Genomic DNA, 19297 nt, shown 5'->3' with positions numbered 1-19297 from the left:
TATAAACAACAGAAATTTATTTCTTATAGTTCTGGAGGCTGGAAAGTCCAAGATCAAGGTGATGGCAGATTTGGAGCCTGAGGGAAGGCCCATTTTCTGGTTCACTGATTCTTCCTCCTTCTTGTACCTCACATGGTGGAAGGTATGAGGTCTCTCTCAAGTCTCTTACAAGGGTACTCATTCCACTTATAAGGACTCTACCAAATGTCCCACCTCCTAACACTAGTATATTGAAGAAGATTATGTTTCAACATATGAATTTTGGGGGAACACAGACATTCACTTCATAGTACTATCTAACAATCTGCTACCCATAAATATACCTTCTGCAAGTCTTCTTACCTCAGGGGTGAGCTCAACCAATTGGAGACACAATTGCTACTTACCTGAGGTAGGGAACTATACAGATTTACATATGTGGGCAGAGCAGAAAGCCACAGCTAGAATATATGGAGTGTGTACTAATAGCTTGCCTTTCTCTGTCTCTTTTAGAATCTGGGGCCCCACGTAGGTAAAAAAGCTTTTGCGACTGATTTCATCCCTCTTTCATATTCTGACTCTAGGAGCTTCTCAGTAGTGGCAGATTTAATAGTCACAATCTTTACTATTTGCAAGTGAATCCAAATTACTTGATATGTAATAAATTGTCATTTTGCTGAGATAGGAATTTGGAAATGTCATGCTATTAGTCTGGGTGGGGTTGTGAGTCACTTAGATGGTAATTTGTTGTTTTCTGCCTATTGTGATAATGGATTTTATGAAAGTAATGATATGCTAACAACAGTATTCATGAATTTGAGAATTCTAGAAGTCTCTGGATGCTTCTTGAACAGATAACAAGGATTACATTGTGGCTAGTCCTGGGTCGAAGTGAGGGCTCTCCTCCCCTCCTGTCCCACTGCTGAGTGTGAACAGTTAGTAGGGAAATGACTTCACTTTCCTACAACACCTTTTCGGGTCACTGACAGAATCTCCCTAACTGTCAGGAGGGCTTTTTGTGCCCAGTGATAGCAGTAGAAGTAGTATTGTTCATGTAGCCCAGGTTTCATTTACCTGCTCCAAATATTTTTGCCACTTACTCCCGGCTGCTTTTCTTAGGCTGGATTGACATTGTCCCGATGAAAATGAAAATCTTTGTTTTGCATTTGGAGATATTAGGGGGTTTAAAGAAATATTTTCGTTTTCCATTTACAGCTTTAATATTATATAGACAGTACCTGTGTGTGACCTACACACATCTACTGCAATCTTTTATTCAGCAGGCTAGAAGATTTAGTTTCTTTTATATCTGGTGCTAACAGACACCATGTCCCGGTGCTGCCCAGAATCTCCAATGATGGCAAGACCTGGGAAGTCTTAGGGAGATGGAGTGCCACTTGCAGAAAAAGAGTCCATTATCTTGGAAGCCACTTCTGGAGTCATTGCTCAAAGCAATTTCTCAAAGTTTATACTCAAACCTTATAAGGCTCCTCCTGCCACCATGATTGAAGGGACAAGGGAGGGAGCCAAGGCACTTTGGTTGGCAAAGGGCATCAGTCATGATGAGCCCCTAATACTGATGAGACTTCTGATAAGATGCTCATATGATGACAGATGAGACTATGTGCAGTTAACTCAGTCATTTGTAATCATTATTTTTTCTCCATTCAATAACCGTCCTGTGAAATTATTTTCTGAATTTCCCAGATTAGACAAAGGAGCCACATTTTACCTCTTTTCTTTAGGGAAGCCTCTTAGCAGTAATGCACACTTGCTGGAAACTTTCTAAGCTCCAGCTTCAAGACCCTCATTCATCTGTGTCACCTGATTTGTAGAAGTTGAACACTGCTGGACATACCTGCTCTTCTCCTGATTCTGACTATCCCCAGAATAAACCCCAGGAGTCTTCTGAGGCCAAGATCTCTACTGTTGTTTGGAGATGTCTCCAGGAAAAGATACAGACAGGGCAGTGGTGTAATCTGACACTTCTTAGTATTTGACTATGGCTGGCCACATCTCTTGGTCTGCAGCCTCCTTACTGAGCAGAGGGCAGAGGCCTTGCAAATGCTCCAGGTGAGCAATAGGTGTTCAGAGACGCTGAAGTATTGAGTCCCTCAGCACTCTGGGAGGTTGTGCCTTACCAGGAGTGGCTCAAATCCATGGGCCAATTACCTGCGTGTAGTCTCTCTTGTTTACCCCAGTGGGTCATATAAATATTTTCATTTTTTGTGTATATCATGATCTGAGAAAAGGTTGGGAAATACTAATTTAACTGCTCTGATTTTCGTTTTCTTCCTCAATAATTTAGATTTTTTTTCTTATAAAAACTCATGAGGATCAAAGACTCGATGAAGGGACTTTAAGAACTTCCACACACTTGTAGGATGTGTGGTTGGCCACAGGGATAATACTCCCTGGATATTACTCCATCTCCAGTTTTCCCTCATTGCCTGTCCCTTTGAGGATGAGATGGAATTCTACTTTTCTATCCTTTTCAATTCATAAAATCGATGTAGGGTACCTACTATTGAGGTTCAAGCACTGACATGCACAATTTCTGTAGTCTCTGCTTCTTATGACTTCTTCAAGGTACCTATGAGAGCAGAAAGTGTTCACTCCTCTGCTCACTCATGCTGAGGAGGTTCACTATAGGGTATCTGCCTCCTCCTGGTCTATTCCCCATTCACATCCCAGGTGTCTCCCAAATCCATAGAGAACTATCCTTCCCGCTAAAATGTGGTCTCTCCAAGCCTGTCCTGCCTTTAATGGCAGGTCCTAGACCCAGCAGAGAGCATCCCCAGTTTCCACAGTTTCAGCATCTGTGCCCAGGGTGTGAGCTGACTGGTATTGGTCCCATGGGTGGTTCCAAAGGATCACTTCTCTCTGCCCTGTAGACAGATCTCACGGATGGAAAGGAAGGCTCTTCTGTACTTCTCAACCTGCTTTCCAGCCAAATGCTATGTTGAGTGAGTGAAAACTCAAGTCACAAAACAATATACCATAAAATGTTAACATTGATCTGTGGATATTGGAGGAGTGGGTATTACTTATTTTTTTTTTCCTTTATACCTTCCTGGGATTTTTTTTTCCAGATTTTTTAGAGTCAAACTGAAAGTGTATTTTAAATTATATTTCTAAAAGATGTACTCAAGATGTGCTGCATGAAGGCAAATAACAGCGCCGACATTCCTTCACACTTGCTGGCTCCAAATTACTGCCTCTACTTTCGGAGCCAGGCGATTTGGAGGGGGTGGAAGCCGGGAGGGGGAAGGGAGGAGGCAGCAGTGTGGGCCATTGAATTTCCTCTTTTCAGACACTGCTCTGGCAGCTAATTCCAGGGTGCTCATCTGTATGGTGGCAGCGTGACGTTCATGTTTTCCCCAAGGTATTTTATGGCCTTTTTACAGTGGTACTGTGAATAACTTCCTCTCAGTAACTTCCAAATAGTGAAAAATACCAGATGATTCTCTTTGCTCTCCACTTTTCTTTCTTTCGTCTCCATCCCATAATGTTGGTCTCCTTGCAGTGCTGCCTCTGCTTTCTCTTACCTCCCTCTTCTTGCCACTCTCTTCCCCCTACCTTCTTCCCTCTTTGCCTGTCTTTGCTTCGTCTTTAAAGCAAAATAAATTCTGGTGGAGAAAGCCAGGCTCTGATGTCCTCAGCCCAGGCCACGGTAAGGTGAGTGCAAAATCGGGTCTTGCCATTAGGACCCAGATGGCTGCAAATGCAGATCCAGGGTCAGTTTCAACCTTTCCCTTTTCTAGAAGATGATTTAGATTTCAGACCACAAGGAAGGGCTGGCTGGAGGCTGGGGTCAGGTGCCTGGATACCAGGCCCCTCCTACAGGGAACTTGGCCAATAGCCTAATATCAGAAAACAGGCAGAAAGGTGACTGCGAACACAGATCAGTCCTGCTGAGGGGTGAAGCTGTTCTAGGTGACAGTTCTATGTCACCTTCCTGGTTGACCTGGAGGGAGCTGTCATTCTTAGAAAAATTTCTGCTGTTTAATTCAGTGTCCCTGTTCTCAAGGGCAATCAGTGGGGTCTCCGTGGAGTTCTGTTCCAGACAATGACATTGTGGTTGGTCCAAACAACAGGATTTCTCAGCGGTACCTCATCTCTCTTGGTGAGGAATAAGGAGCAGAGGCTCTAGACTGAGAGAGACCAGACCCTGCCCTCTCTGGTCTCCTACTCTACCCCACTCCCTTTAACTGGTTAACTCTGTTCTTCTACTTTAGGGCTGTAACTCAATCTCAGGTATCCTCTCCTGGCCCTTGTGATGGGATCAAATCCCTCCTTTGTTTATTTTATAAAACATAAAAATGTCAAGCACTGCAGAGATGCAAGTGTTGGTCTGCAGAACTGTCTGCTGCCCACTGTTCTCCAAGTTCCTGAAACTCTAGGAGGATTCAGCCTGCTCCTTGCTGAATCCCAGCTGCCTAGGGCAGGGTTCCGTGTGTAGGGAGATTCTCAGTAAATAGTAGTTAATTGAATTAATCTTAGCTCCATCCCTGTGGGTTCCAGGACTTTGAATGTATTACTTATACTCTCTGAGCCTAGTTCCCTTAATAGAAAATGGGAATGATAACCCTCCATTCAGAAAAGTGTATGAATCTATGTGGCATGGGGGATCACAAAGCATCCAGAATGGGCACAGCATGGGCAGAGTGTAAGCACACATCAAATATTGGTTCTTCCACAGTGCCCGCCCCCAGCATTGCATAGCATAGCAATTTAAAGCTTTAAAAAACAAAAATAAATGTCTCCCTATTTCTTCCCAACCTTCTTTCCTGCAACCTTTTGGGTTCAGGTGAGGCACAGAATGAAGGAAACTGCTGATTTCTGAGTTTTGGCTGATAAGATGATCTTGAGTAAAGCACCGTCCTTCCTGGGTTTCAGCTCCTCACCTAGGTGACAGGAAGACATGGATAAACAGCAGGTCCAGTCTCGCCCAACTCCCTCCCTCTCAGTCTCTGCAGAGGGGTCAAGGGTAACACTGACCACTGTTGTCACAGTGCTAGATGGGTGAAGCGTCAGAGTGGGGCAGAGCGAATCAGGCTGTCGCCTGTCTGCTTTCATTCACACCGAGTTTATTGTTGCGGTACAGGTGAGCTGTGTTTTAAAATGGATCATCATGACAATGCCCCTTAGTAACAGCACAAGGATTTCTAGTGTACCTTTGTTCAAAAGAGCCTGAGGGCTTTGTACATACTGTCTCATTAATTCTCTGAGCCTCTGTAAAGTTGGATGGGAAAGCAGGATGAGTTCTGATTTATATGCAGAGAAACAAAGCTTCAAAAAGGTTAGGCAGCTTACCCAAGGTCATGCAGTAGCATCATTGTTCCCAGGAATCGGGTCTCTGTCTAGCACACCAGTCTGCAAGAGCACTCTGCTTCCAGGCTCTGGAGATGTGAAAGGTCTGTGTGCCGAGCAGCGTGGCGTTGGAGTTGTGGTCTCTTGGAAGATGGACTCTTCCCTAATTGGAAAGGAGTAATGAGTGGGTCAAGAGGAAGTTAGTAGCGTTCTTTCCCTCTTCCTCCTCTCACCCTAGGAATCCCTCTCCTGGACCAGCCAAGACCCCATCAGAAGGGCCCTGAGCATACCAGCCCATGGTGGTTGCCATGGAAACAGTGTTAGCGGATCCATAGGCCCTAGAGAGCCAGCTGCTCGGATAGCAGGTGTGTGTTAGTGGGTTACCTTCCTGGTTGACCTGAAGGGCTCTGTCATCCATAGTTAGGAGAATACTGTAGCTTCTGTGATCTGATCAATCTCTTTCTGCTGTGTTTAATTCAATGTCCCTGTCTTCCTGGGGAGTCAGCATCATCTCCAAGGGGTTGGTGTTGCAGAGTGGCATTCTTGGTTTGTCTATACATCCAAAGACTGCGATTTCATGTTCTATCCCAGTGCTCACTGTCCAGATGACCTTGGGTAGGGCAGTTGTGCTTTCTGAATGTCAATATCTTCATCAGAGAAAGGGGTTAACTAGTAGGGTCATTGTGATAATCATAAGTGGAAGGCTCTGAAGGCCATCAGTGAGATCTGAGTGATGTGAAGGTGTTGGTAGCTAGTGTCCACTCTTTCATGTTGGAGCTCTTCTCTTGTGGAAATAGGCCATACCCTCCCCAGGGTCCTTGCCATATGAGCTCAGTGGTCTCTGTGCTAACTGTCACTTCCCAACTTGAAACATCAGGTCAGGAGCAGAGTCACTTGTCCTTGGATAGCTTATAGCCACCTGTCTGACCTACCCAGAGCCTTCCGAATCCACAGTGGATGATCATTGCTAGAAGGGCTCCCTTGCTTCATAAAAGAAAGGTCTTTTGTTAATGGACTTGATTTTCTAGGCTGCCCATTTTTGTGTCACTATCAATACATTAATTATTTAGTGCCTGGTAAAACTTTCTGAGATCACAAGATGAAAGGCCTAGTGGCAGTTCAAAGTCCTTCTTTTGATTATTATTCTAGTCAACATATTTTGGGGGGAGAAAATAGGCTTGAGATCACAGTGGAGTAAATTTCATAGTGTGGCAGACAAACTGCAGAAATGGACCCAGAAGAGCGAGTCTTGTTGCCCTGCTAATGGAAGCACCAGGACCTTGCAAGGAAACAGGTGTGGGGAGGTGTGTGAAGATCAGGGCACTGGACAGTGATACCCTCTCCATGGCTCTCTTGGATTAGTGAAAATTCCAGTTACTCTCCTACAGTTGCTGAAAGTTGGTGAGTCTACCCTGGTTAGGGAGTGTAGGCCCAGTGACCAAGTCCAGCTGGAGCCGGGATTCAGGACAGCTGAAGATGTGGCAGAGCTCACTGGCTGGTCAGGAGCAGCTTGCTTAGGACACAGGTCCTCTCCAGGAAGGTCAAAATGTAGTGACTTGGGACTCTCCAAAGAAGGATATAAATTCCAAACAGAGGCATCAAATACCACACTAACTTCATTATATATGTCCCTGAATGATTCACCAGTGGCCTACATAGACATGCTATCTCACCAGGCATAATAGGTCTTTCTCTGACCCCACCTTGCCCCTGTCCCTGAGAAGTGTGTCCTGCCTGAGACAGAGCAACAGCCTTCATGAAAAGTTTTTGCAAATTTTTTCTCAATTTATAATTAAAAATATTCAACATAAGCAACAGACCTGAAATTAATTGAGATTTTAAAATGAAATTAATATACCATTATAATCTGTTGTCCTAAACACCCAGTGTTGCCCAAGCAGTATGTTTGGCGAATGGCCTGACTGCCACTGTCCCGAGGGTCAATAAACCATACATGGCCAAGATGGCAGGGGTCCCAGATCTGGCTGTGTATTGATACAACCTGAATTCCAGCTCCACAGCTTTGACAGGGCTCCTGCTCAGGGACTGGCCTTTCAACATAGGGTAGGATTTAGGGAAGCAGGGGCTGGAAAGGACATTCTAGGCAGCTTAGCTTGGGTAAAAATTTGGAGATGAGGGTGTAATGGGGACCATAGGATGTGAAAGGGTGGGAAATAAGGCTGAAAAGTGAAACAGAGACCAAAGTATCAGGGCTTTCCATTTATGAGCTTTACCGATTCTGAACACACCTCTTTGTGACTCCCTTTTTGGTGTGTTTCTAGTATACCCTTCAGGTAGCAGACTCCCCAAGCACAGGGACAAAGCTGACAGTTTCCTCTGTTCAGCTGTCAATATTCCCAGTGTGGCACCTAGGGAAGGGGTGCCTGCTTACATGGCTGACGGTGCGCTTCACCATTGAATGAACTCCGTAGTTATACACAGGTCCTTGGGGGCCTGGGAGAGGCAAGAAACATGTGTTGAAGCTCTAACTTTGAATGGTACAAGAGAATATTATGGGGGAGTAATTTCTGCTTCAGGACTGGAGCTATCAAGAAACAGCACAAACATTGCTGGCAGGTTGGGCGTGGGACTTAGAGAAAGGTAAAATGGAGTAGGGACTGTTTAATTCCATTCAAATTCCGCCCCTGACACTAATAGCTCCTCTCTGAAAGAGGCAGCTGGAAGAAAGGATGAAAGCAAATTATGGAGAACCAAATACCTATGAACTAGAGGGGGCCTAGGCGAACCGCTCACTCAAACCCTTCATTTTCCAGTCTACAGAAGGTGTGGGGAGCGCCAGGTCTTTAGGACAAAGGGTGCATCTGCTAACTCTCTCATTTCTTTTCTCTGAAATCACATCTCTGTTTTTTCGATGAAATTAACTGCCTGTTGCAACTCCAACATCACTGCTAACCGTAGTAGTCATGTAAATTCACGGAGAACGTTTCTTTGTTGAACAGGTGTGGGCTCAGCTCAGTGAATACTGACTGCTTCTCTTAGGCTGCCAGTCCCCAAATGAGGCCCACCCTATCTCCTCTCCTGGCTGGGCCTGCTTACCACTCACTGTTCGACATCTGGATGACTATTTGGTCACATTAAGCTTTGTGTTGTATGACACAAAATCATTGTCAAACAAAGCATTATTAACTGTGTTTTTCAAATAAAGGGGGAAACGGCTTACAGGCTGTCACTGATTGTTTTATTGTTGGGAGGAAAATAAATAAGTAAAATGTGAAGAGAAGGTAGGAGCCGTTCCAAGGAGTGTTCCGAATAGCGACATTTGTTACATTTGATTGATGTAGGTTTGTAAAACATGCCTGTTTGTGAACCCAGGGCATTCATGTAAATAACCATCACACATGCATAATTCTTTATTACTGATGCTGACACAAGTGTGATAGGCCTATTATGTTATGTACATTGGCGTAGGAACAAGCAGACACACAGCGAGACATGTGAAAATAAAGACTGAAAATGGAGACATTGCTCATTGCCTAAAATTTCTGCAGTTGAGTTAGTAGACAGTTGGTAAAGTCAATAATTAACTAGTGAATAATAGAGAAGTAGCTCTTTGGGAGCATTCTTTATTTCTGGACATTGTATTTATTGATACAAGATCTTCAAGGTATAGAAAAGGCACCAAGCCTCCCATTCATTTTGGATTCTTAAGTAGAGATAGAAACATAAAACTTTAAGACTAGTATGACTGATACTTAAGCACATCACACACACACACACACACACACACACTCTGACTCCCTGGGAGTTTTTAGAGCGTGCATCATTCCTATTCTTACCATCAATGAGGCTCAGTGAGTGTGAACTTAGCCTGAAGTTAAAGAGCTGGTAAGTGCCAGAGTTACTTTCTCCAGGGCTCTGGTTTCAGTTTCATTCATTTGGTAAATATTTATTGAGTGGATACTATATACTGGAAATAGGGACATAGCAATGGCCAGTGTGACAGGTGCACCATCAGCAAGTGACTCTACATGACATCTCTGAGTAAAAAGTAATGTAGTTTAAAGTGATAGTGACTTATGGGTGCTACTTAGGGTGATCAGAGAAGTTCCTTCTGAGAAGGTGTCATAGGCAGAGACCTGGATAGAGGGAGGAAGTGACCTCAAAGTTCCTCTGAGGTAGAGGAACTTTCTAGGTTGAGAGAATTTCCTTGAGGTGGGAATGTGCTTGGTGAGTCTGAGGAATAGCAAGGAAGCCAGTGAGACTGAGCCCAGGAGCAAGGGGAGAATGGTTGGAAATGAGATCAGAGAGACAACCAAGGGCCAGATTTGTGGAGCCTTTAAGGGCAAGGCCATTGCAAAATCTCGAAAGCTGTTCCAGCATGGCATCGTCAGTCTGACTGGTATATGGAGAGATGACGGAGGCAAAGACAGCCAGGTGCTTTTAATTAATGAAGGTGAGAGGTGATGGGAGAGAATACAAGAAGGGATAATGTTGGAGAAAAGCCATCAAGGTTTGTTGGTGAGCTGGGTCCGGTGGCTCATGCCTGTAATCCCAGTGACTTGGAAGGCTAAGGCAGGAGGATCACAGGTTTGAAGTTAGCCTCAGCAACTTAGCGAGGCTGCAAGCAACCTAGTGAGCCTTGTCTCAAAATAAAAAATAAAGAAGGGCTGGGGACATGGCCCAGTGGTTAAGTACCCTTGAGTTTAATCCCTGGCACCCCCCCCAAAAAAAATTTTTGGTGAATTAATAATGGAGTATGAGAAAAAGAAAGAAGGCGAGGATTCCTTCCTGGGTTTTGGCCTAAGCAATCAGGTGAGTATTGGTGTTGGTTTCTGAAATGAGGTTTAGGTGAAGAGTATCAGGTGTAACTCATGCTACATCTGAGATGCTTACATAATGCAGGTTTCAGACAGGTGGTTGGATAGATATTTTCTTCAGAGGAGATGGTGGACCCAGAGATATAAATATAGTATCATGTAGGTAGTGTTTTTTAAAGTGTGAAACTGGGTAGGATCACTTTGGGAATGAGTTTAAATGGGGAAAGGCTCCAGTTCTTTACCTTTTAGCAATAATGAATAATACAGCAAAGATATCCCTGAGTTATTAAAAAGAAAGATGAAATTATTTACATATCAGGCAAGGAGAAATTCACTGAGGAATTCCTGAGGATGAAAAGTCAGGGTTGTTAAAGGCTTAAGGAGAGGATTCATGGTGAATGGACATGTAGGCTTGATTGAAACAGGTTCCTTCTTCGTGGATAAGCAGAGAGTGAGGTGCCAGGGTGACTCACTACTCATCATTAGCTAGTGCCACTGTGATGAAACTGCAGTGTTCCAGCATGAAGTTTCTTAGGCATGTGCTGCTTGACAGTGGAGAATTTTCCTCCCGTACAATCTGGAAAATGGAGTAGATCTGGTAAAGAAGAGTGAAGAAGACCTACGCTGATGTAGGAGCCAACCAAGGACTATGTGGCCATGGAGATGTGAGGCCTCAGGAATCAGGGAGGGATCCGTGGGTTCAAATGCTGGGAGGATAAGATCAGGTCTGAGACTTGTTCATTGTGTCTGCAGCCTGGAGTCACCAGTGACCTTGACCAGTGATAATGAAGATAATCTTGATTTTATTGTATTTAAAAGAAAGTGTGGGGGGAGGGGAGGAGAAAGTAGAGACCAGAGCTAAGACAAGTCCTAATGTCTTCTTTGATATAATGAGAGCAACTAAGAACAAAGCTGGGAGGAAGAGCAGGAAGAAAAGATTAACATTAAACAGATACATGAGGTGGGAGGGAAAGGGAGAGAAAAGGGAAATTGCATGGTAATGGAGGGAGATCCTCATTGTTATACAAAATTACATATAAGAGGTTGTGAGGGGAATGGGAAAATAAACAAGGAGAGAAATGAATTACAGTAGATGGGGTAGAGAGAGAAGATGGGAGGGGAGGGGAGGGGAGATAGTAGAGGATAGGAAAGGTAGCAGAATACAACAGTTACTAATAGGGCATTATGTAAAAATGTAGATGTGTAACCGACGTGATTCTGCAATCTGTATTTGGGGTAAAATTGGGAGTTCAAAACCCACCTGAATCAAATGTATGAAATATGATATGTTAAGAGCTTTGTAATGTTTTGAACAACCAATAAAAAAAAAAAAGAGATTGGCTGTAAAGGAGATCAGAATCAGAGGGTAATTCATGAAGAAGAGTATGGAAGTCAAAGAAATGATTTCTTTTTCTTTTTAAAAGATGGTACATGTTTTCCACAGTTGAGAATGACTCAGTAGAGAGGGTAAATTGGTGCAGGAGGTAGGGGGACAGTTGCAATCGCAGAGTCCTTGAGAAGGGACAGGATTAGCGCTGCTTTAGAGTGTAGATACCTCATCCTTTAAAGCAGGGGGGAAGGCGGCATGTTCAGGGCACCATCAGCAGGCGGTTTGCTGCTTTTTTCCTCAACAAAATAAGAAGCAAGGTCGTTTGCGAGAATGTGGAGGAATGAGGGAATTGGAGGAGTAAGAGAAGTTTGAAATAGCTGTTCTGGAAAGAGAGTGAATTGAATCGATTAGGGAATGCAGTAGGATTTCTGGGCAGTCCTGAGGGTTTTCTTGAGGTTTCTGGTCGTGAATTTAAAGTGAGACTTGTCAGCTTCATTGCCTTTCCCTCCTCCCCGCCTTCCTCCTTGCCCAGTACCAGTACCCATGACAGTTGTGGAGGAGGGAGGAGGCAGAGGGGTTGAGAGAGCACACAGGGGATTATCAGAGAGGGTGATGCATGGTGAAAAAAAGATGGGTATTGGGAGCTTGGGGTCTTCACTCCACCTTGACACACTGCATTGCCCAGAAAGGGCTCAGAAATTCATCAGAAAAAAAAAGAGCAGTTTTACCAGTAGCCAATGATGCCCTCAGCCTGGGGATGTTCTGTTCTTCTTCTCTACTAGACCATCACTGTTCTGCCTCACAGGGACACCTGCTCCTATGCCACCCTCTCCTCCAGTCTTTCCCCTAGGGCCCAAGAGTCATTCTACTTGAGTCAGTAGGTTTTGATTTAACCTTTGCCCCCAAAGTCTGTGTTGGAGAGGCTCCTTCCACTTTGGAGCCTCACATTTTCAGAGTGAAGCACCACAAAGACAAGCCAGCTCTTGCTTAAATGGATTTCTTCTCATGGCATGACTTCTCCTTATGCTAGAAAAACTTCCTTCCCAGCAGGAGTGAGGATAGGGAGGGACAAGGACTGTGAAGGGAAGAAACAGATTCTTCACCCTACACCAATTCAATGCAGAAGAACTTTCTTCTGTCTATTCAAATTTTTAGGCATATTCTATGAACTTTGATTAGAACTCACTGATGTCCCAAATGCCTCCAAATTTGGAGAACAACTCCATTCATATAGGTTGTGCTTTTCTCTGTCTTCATCTTTTCAGGTGGGGAGGCTGATCCTTTTGGTCAACCCCTCCCTTAGCTTCCAGCCTCATCCAGCTACTTATTCTAGCCACCTCCTCTAGGGACCAGGTTGGGATTCCTGTGAGTCTAGAATTCTGGGAGTTCCTGCAAGGGAAGCATAAAACATTCTACTTTCTTTTTAGTATTCAACTCTGAATACCAAAATTTGCCCAGTAAGTTATTGCCATTTGGTGAATTATGAAAAGCTTTAAGCTCTATCTATTGGTATTACCTAGAGCAATGACCATATCTCCTTTTCAGGTCATGACTCAGCCCTCAGAGACCTTTCTTTTGAATGCTTTCATACATATATGCTTTTCACATACATATACACACATATGTATATGTATATAAATGTATGTATATGTATATAAATGTATGTATATGTGATATATATAAATATATGTCACTGATTATATTACTTGGCCCTCATCCAGGTAAAAAGTCATCTGCCATTCTGTGCCTACTCAGAGTCATAAGTGCGTCCTGAAGTCTAGCTCCATCTGTTTGATCCTTCACATCCAGGAAGAAGTAAATACCATTCCCAAATAGAGTGGTTAAGAACAATGACATCACTTGGAAACAGGGAAATATAGCTCAGGCTCAGTTTTATTGTTGCTTCAAAATTACTTAAAATTTGAGCTAAGCTGATGAGTCAGATTTAGAGATGCCGGCTTTTATTCACGTGGGAGTCATTGCAAGGATTTGATTGAATGGTTTTCCCAGGCCCTTCACCCTGTTGTGCCGCTGTGGAGCATGCTCAGTAGTAACTCGCAACCTTTGCCATTGCCCATGGGGGCCCTGTCAGACACTGAGGAGAGCCAAAGACCACCCTGTGCTGGTCTGAGGGGTCTAGGTAGGGTAGTGGAAGGAGCATGGGCTTTCACATCAGGTTCACCTGGTCTGTGGACTCTGATCTCCTGCTTGCTACTGGCTGTGTCTATAGTCAAGGCATAATACCTGTTTGAGGCTCAGTTTCCTCAAAATTAGGACAAATAATAATACTTATTCATAAGGTGGTTGTAAGAAGCAGATGATACATTTAAAGTATTTGGCATAGTGCCTAATTCATATGTACTGGATATATTTTGTTTATTTTTTAAGTGTAATAAATTTAACTCTGCCCAAGAAAACTCATGTGGCCTTGGGTTCACTTCTCTGAGCCCCATTGTTCATCTTAAAAATGGAGTTGATGTGACAGTGAAATGAGATGGTTTCTCTCTGCAGCTCCCTAGCACTAGCTTTTGGGGCCTTTTAGTGCATTTCCTCTGAGTCATTTTGTAGAATTGCTACACAAAGTTGTACCTGGCAGTGGCCAATTTAGTTCTGATCTCTTAGATCAGAAATGAGAAGAATGTAAAAAAACTCCCTACCAGGTACCCAGGAGCCAGCCATCTGCAATTTCAATTCAAATCTTTGGAAGGCAGAGGAGGTAGAGGTGCCTAGAGGTTAGGGGGTTTGGGGTTTTGTTTGTTTGTTTGTTTTAGAATGCCCATCCTGTTCCATTTGCAGGGACTCATGGCCCTGTAGTTCAGCACCTGTAGAAACAGTGGAGGGGGCTGGAAGCAAAAAGTTGGCAACCCCACAGAGATTTCCTTAAAGCATATGAGGTTGGGTTGACGCTAAAAAGAAGTTGAGGGTTAGGGATGTATCTTGGTGCTAGTATGTACAAGGCCCTGGGTACAATCCCTGCCCTGGGGTGGGGGTGGGGGGGGGATAAAGTTGAAGACAGAAATACAGGACCCAAGGAGCCAATGTTACAGAGGTTCAGAAGAAACTGCAAGGCAGACAAGCTAGGAAAATGGTTCTGCTGGCCTGTTGCTTTTTCTTTCTCTTCTCCCTCTTCTTCACAAAGTCACTCCAAATGAGTTGACAATTACCACTGGAGTAGCAAATCATCCCACACCTGGGAGAATATGACCTGTTGGTATTAAGCAACCATGGGCTCAGTTCCATCAGTTTTTGCACCTGTAAAATGGACATGATCATTCCCATCTAAGAGCGTCACTGTGAACATCATGTGGCACTGTGTGGATAAAGGGGCCACCATGGTACCTGCCCTATGGAAGCTGCAGAAAAAACTCTGCTTCCCTCCTTCCCTCCTCCCCTCACTCAATCTGGCTACACATCTATCTACTAAACGGAACTAATTCTCAGATCCTTCCTTCTTTAACAGAAAAAGCTTTGCCTGCCATAAAACATTAGCAAATAGTGATTGAGTCGGAGATTTTCTGGGAAGAACTATATAAGAGCATGCAGCGTGCGCTCATTTGATTTGCAGATATATTGTAATGATTTTCACCACACAAAACCCATTGGAGGTACTATTAAGGAATGGACTAATGCTGCTCTGCTCCTTTTTTTTCCCTCAACCCTTCTTTCTCTCATGCAAATTGGAAACATTAATCCTTTGTGGCTCCCTGGCCTCTTGGAAGTGGGGAAACCTGTCTCCTAGCATTCCACACACCCCCACCCCCGAACATAACATAATCGTCAAGTATTCATAACTTCTGAGTGCAATTTCAACCCTCTCATTGATAAGGCAATAACCCAAGCAAACAACATTAGATGAAGTTACGAGTCTGTGCATAGAGAAGGAGACATTATTTGGGCAAGATGAATATAAGTTCTGTATAAAGTTGCACAAATTCTTACAGACAGAATAGACTTTGGATAGAGCTATTAGACCAAGCCATTAAGTTGCCTGCCTTCTAGTTCATCTTCCAGAGATCCTTAACATGGCCTTGGTCACAGTATTCAGATATCTTAGATCTGGCTGTCCTTGTACATCATGGTCTACTAGTGTCTACTAGTGTCTCAGTCATTTTTTTCCTCATCTTTTCAATGAATATCATGAAATCCCCTTGTGAACTTGTTTGATAGTGATAAAGATATTGAGTGACAACTATATGACCCCTGCTAAGTGCACAAAATCAGTATTCTCCTCTTTGTTTTTATGTCCAGGTCACAGCTCCTTGGAGTCACCAACAAACATGCCTTCTTCTCCTCCTGACCATTTTGTGTGGAATCTCACCTGGATAATGAAAGATTCCTTTCCTTTCCTGTCTCATCGCAGTCGATACGGTAAGTATATTTTGATAGTTATTTGTGAGGCACTGTTGCTATCTTATAATTAAGGATACTATGGATTTCAGTTTGTGATTAATGATGCTCCAAGGATCCCTGGGCTCCTTACATAAAAAGAAATCTTGCCAGGCACAGTGGCACACGCCTGGATTCCAAGATGCTCAGGAGGCTGAGGCAGGAGGATCTTGAGTTCAAAGCCAACCTTAGCAAAAGCAAGGTGCTAAGCAATCAGTGATACTCTGTCTCTAATTTTAAAATACAAAATAGGGCTGAGGATGTGGCTCAGTGGCCAAGTGCCCCTGAGTTCAGTCCCTGGTACCTCCCCTGCAAAATCTTATTGTGCCCTCGGTCTCCCAGTGGCACCCAGCCTCATCAGACCATTCCAGCCAAGCCATTCCCGTTGCATTCTGCATACTGGAGGAAGCCAAGAATGTTGTTGCTGCTGTGTGGCACCTGGAATTCTTGACATCCCCTTGCCAATCATTAGACGCACTGCTTATTTTCAGCTCGACTGTTGCTTTTTGGATATAAGATTTTAACCCACCATGTTTCTAAAGATCATGTACTCTTGAGAGGGGACTGTTACTATGAAGGCCACATGTCTCCCTCAGTGACTCTCTTACCTTTGGGTAGTTTCCCAAACATGCAATTTGATATTATTTCAACTCATTTGATTCCGCAATACCCTTGGAAATAAGGAAAAAAGATTCAATTTCCATTTACACAGATGTGGAAACTGAGCTTAATATCATCACATGGATGGGTTTTCTAGCCATCAAGTGAGAATTCTTCCCTTAAATTCACTCTTTCTCTCAGCAGTTCACTTAAGCCTGCTAAATCCTAACCTAGGAGCCCGCAGGGGGCCATATTTACATGGCATAGAGTTCTTGGTTCTCCATGCTTAACCTAACAGCTCATAGCAGTTGGGCTTCTACAGTACAAAGAACAGGTTTGGAACCCAGCTGGTACATTTCCGAGGGAACATTTTCCTTTCTCTGGAACTCCTTTGGGCGAACCCCAAGAGAGCAAGCACTATGCTGTGTTTGTTCCCCACCTTATCTCATCACAAGGACAGCACTCCTAAAGCCTTGTGCATAATGAATGGATTCAGAAGGACTCCAGAGATGGAATTCTCTCATCAGGCTTGATTCAATTAAGTATTGATGAACCCAGTGTAGCACTGAGTTCGAGATTCCCTTCTGGGCATTTTTACCTATTCCTGCTGCTCATTCTATGCCCTTGGGCTTGAGCTATTTAAAATGCACCTAACAGAGATGTTCTGCTCACTGTAGAAAAGCTCTGGTCTGAAACCTGCTGTCCGTCATCCATAACACAGTTAGTCTCGGTTCGTATTAATGGTACCTTTCATTTCGAACTTAAAAGAAACGAACGCATCACAAACCCTAGGGCAGTTTAGGATGATACTCTGTGCTAGGATGTTTCCTGCTCCTCCTAAGCATCCCCAGAGGGAAAGAAGGATCAGTGGTTCTCAGGAGATTCCAGATAAGAATTACTTCCTGATTATATTTAAGCCAGACACTGTCATCTTATGATAAGGGCAAGTGTCTATAAATAATTGAAATCTAGTCCTTGGTATCCTTAATGCTTTGTAACCAGATTTGTAATACAACTGGTCTTCAGATAACACTTTTGAATCTGCTCTCAAAGTCATTCAGTATCTCTAACAGGAAGACAACTATTTGAAAGACAGAATGTCCAAGGAAGGCAGGTTTGCCTCCTGTAGGCCTCAGAGAGCAATGTGTTTGTTCCCTGTGGAGCATCTTGAGAGGGGTTGCAGGTTGAAAGGAGAAAACCATGATAGTTTTTTAAGCCGCCTACCTACCCATTTCTTGGCCTTGATAAACCTATTTCCTCTCTCTGATCCTCACCCTCCTCTTCTGTAAAATAAGGGTAGAGGGCTGTGTTCCCTTAGGGCAAAGGAGTACATCTGAATGTTTCCCAAGTTCACTTTCATGCTCTCCTTGTGGCCTAGGACCTCATGATTTCCCTTCTTGATAGAGAAGACGGAAAGCATCGGCAAGTTGTTGCCCAAATGCTGGACAAGGGTGCCAAAGTCGGCACCATTATTGGTGTTGATTCATGGAGGAGGAAGAGCTCATTCTTGATTGGTGTCTCCTTGACTGAGTATGGTAATAATTTCAGATCCTTTTCATCTTCTCACCATATTTAATTTAGTGGAGACTTATGCACCCCCTTCTAATACACACACGTACGTCACCACTACATCTGTGCTGAGCCCATGAAAGATGCTGAAATTGATTAAATAGAAAAATGAGTAAGCCTTGGCCCTGACTTCACAGGGTTCTTAGGCCAAGGAAATAATTCTGTAGGCAGCTAGGCCCATTGCTATGGAGAGGCCTCTGTGGACTGGCCTCAACGCCCAGACATTAAGGGACTCATTGCTGAGCAGGCTGAAGACAAGAGTTAAGGTCAATACACCCATTCCCTCAAGGTATTTTTAGGGGCTCAGCCTACATGTCTATGAACCAAAGAGGCCAGCAGGCTTGTAGGTAATAAATCTATACCTTTCAACTGCCAGGAAAGACATTTTAAGAAATGTTAACAACTTCATTAATTTTAAGGCCTCAAACTTGGGCAGAGAAATTTGACTGGAAAATTGCTGCCTGAAGGGATAGTTCTTCAGACAGTGAGGAGTCCCCCAGCCTCAGCAAGTCTGCAGAGGAGCTTCATGCATGGCTGGCCATCTTCTCCTGCACCCTGGGGGAGGGGTGGTAGTGAGAGTAGCATCAACAATACAACCACAGACATCATGATGGACAGCAGCAGGCCGGTCCTCTCGGGGAGGCTGTCCTGTCCTGAATTGAATGTGGCTTTCTTCTCGCTAGTGTTTTATGAGAAGAGATGGGGTGGAGAAGAGGCTAATAAGATTTACTCACCCCCAGCCTGTAATTATCTGCTTGAGGAAAAAGTTTGACCTACCTTTTTGAAAGCTCCCCATATTTCTTCTAATTTATGCTGGGGTCTTTTATGTTGTATAAAATATATTCTCTTCAGTAGCATTCAGTATGATTCTAGCTCTTTCTTGCCTCTGACTTGAATGAGGAAGAGCCTGCTAATTTCATCATCATGAGCAGAGAGCTGTACGTTCTTCCCCCAAGGCTTCGAAAGGGAAGGACATCTGAAGAAAGACTTTCTTTGTTTTTCCTTTTATCATTATCTTTGATGCCTTCGGACTTATTTATGGGCCCAGCTAAAGGATTAGACTGTAACTAGCCCCCAGATAAAAATCTGTCCCATCAGGTCACATTAGCTGCTGAGAGATTGAGGCCACTGGGCATTGAGAAAGGGAGTTTTGATCACCTTGAGTTCTAGATTCTCCGAGATAGATGGTATCCTTCCCAGTATTACTTCGTATTTGTCCACTCTGGGGTGCAAGGAGAATCAGATCAGCATTTCAAGCAGAATGACCTGAGGTTCCACCCCAGAAAAACAGGAGAAAGGGAATTTTTATTTTTTAAAAAAATTGTTGATAGTTTGGCAAAAC

General features: G+C 43.8%; 1 protein-coding gene across 1 annotated transcript in view; it reads left to right on the top strand.

The window, feature by feature from the left end:
• Window positions 1-19297, top strand: part of Alk (ALK receptor tyrosine kinase) — a 643754-nt gene that overhangs the window by 169146 nt on the left and 455311 nt on the right. The window contains exon 2 of the mRNA XM_027933420.2: window positions 15649-15768. Coding sequence (XP_027789221.1) covers window positions 15649-15768 — 120 coding nt within the window. The remainder of the gene's footprint in view (window positions 1-15648; window positions 15769-19297) is intronic.

Source organism: Marmota flaviventris, chromosome 14, assembly GCF_047511675.1.
Source record: "Marmota flaviventris isolate mMarFla1 chromosome 14, mMarFla1.hap1, whole genome shotgun sequence".
NCBI lineage: Eukaryota > Metazoa > Chordata > Mammalia > Rodentia > Sciuridae > Marmota > Marmota flaviventris.
This window is presented reverse-complemented; position numbering and strand designations above follow the sequence as displayed.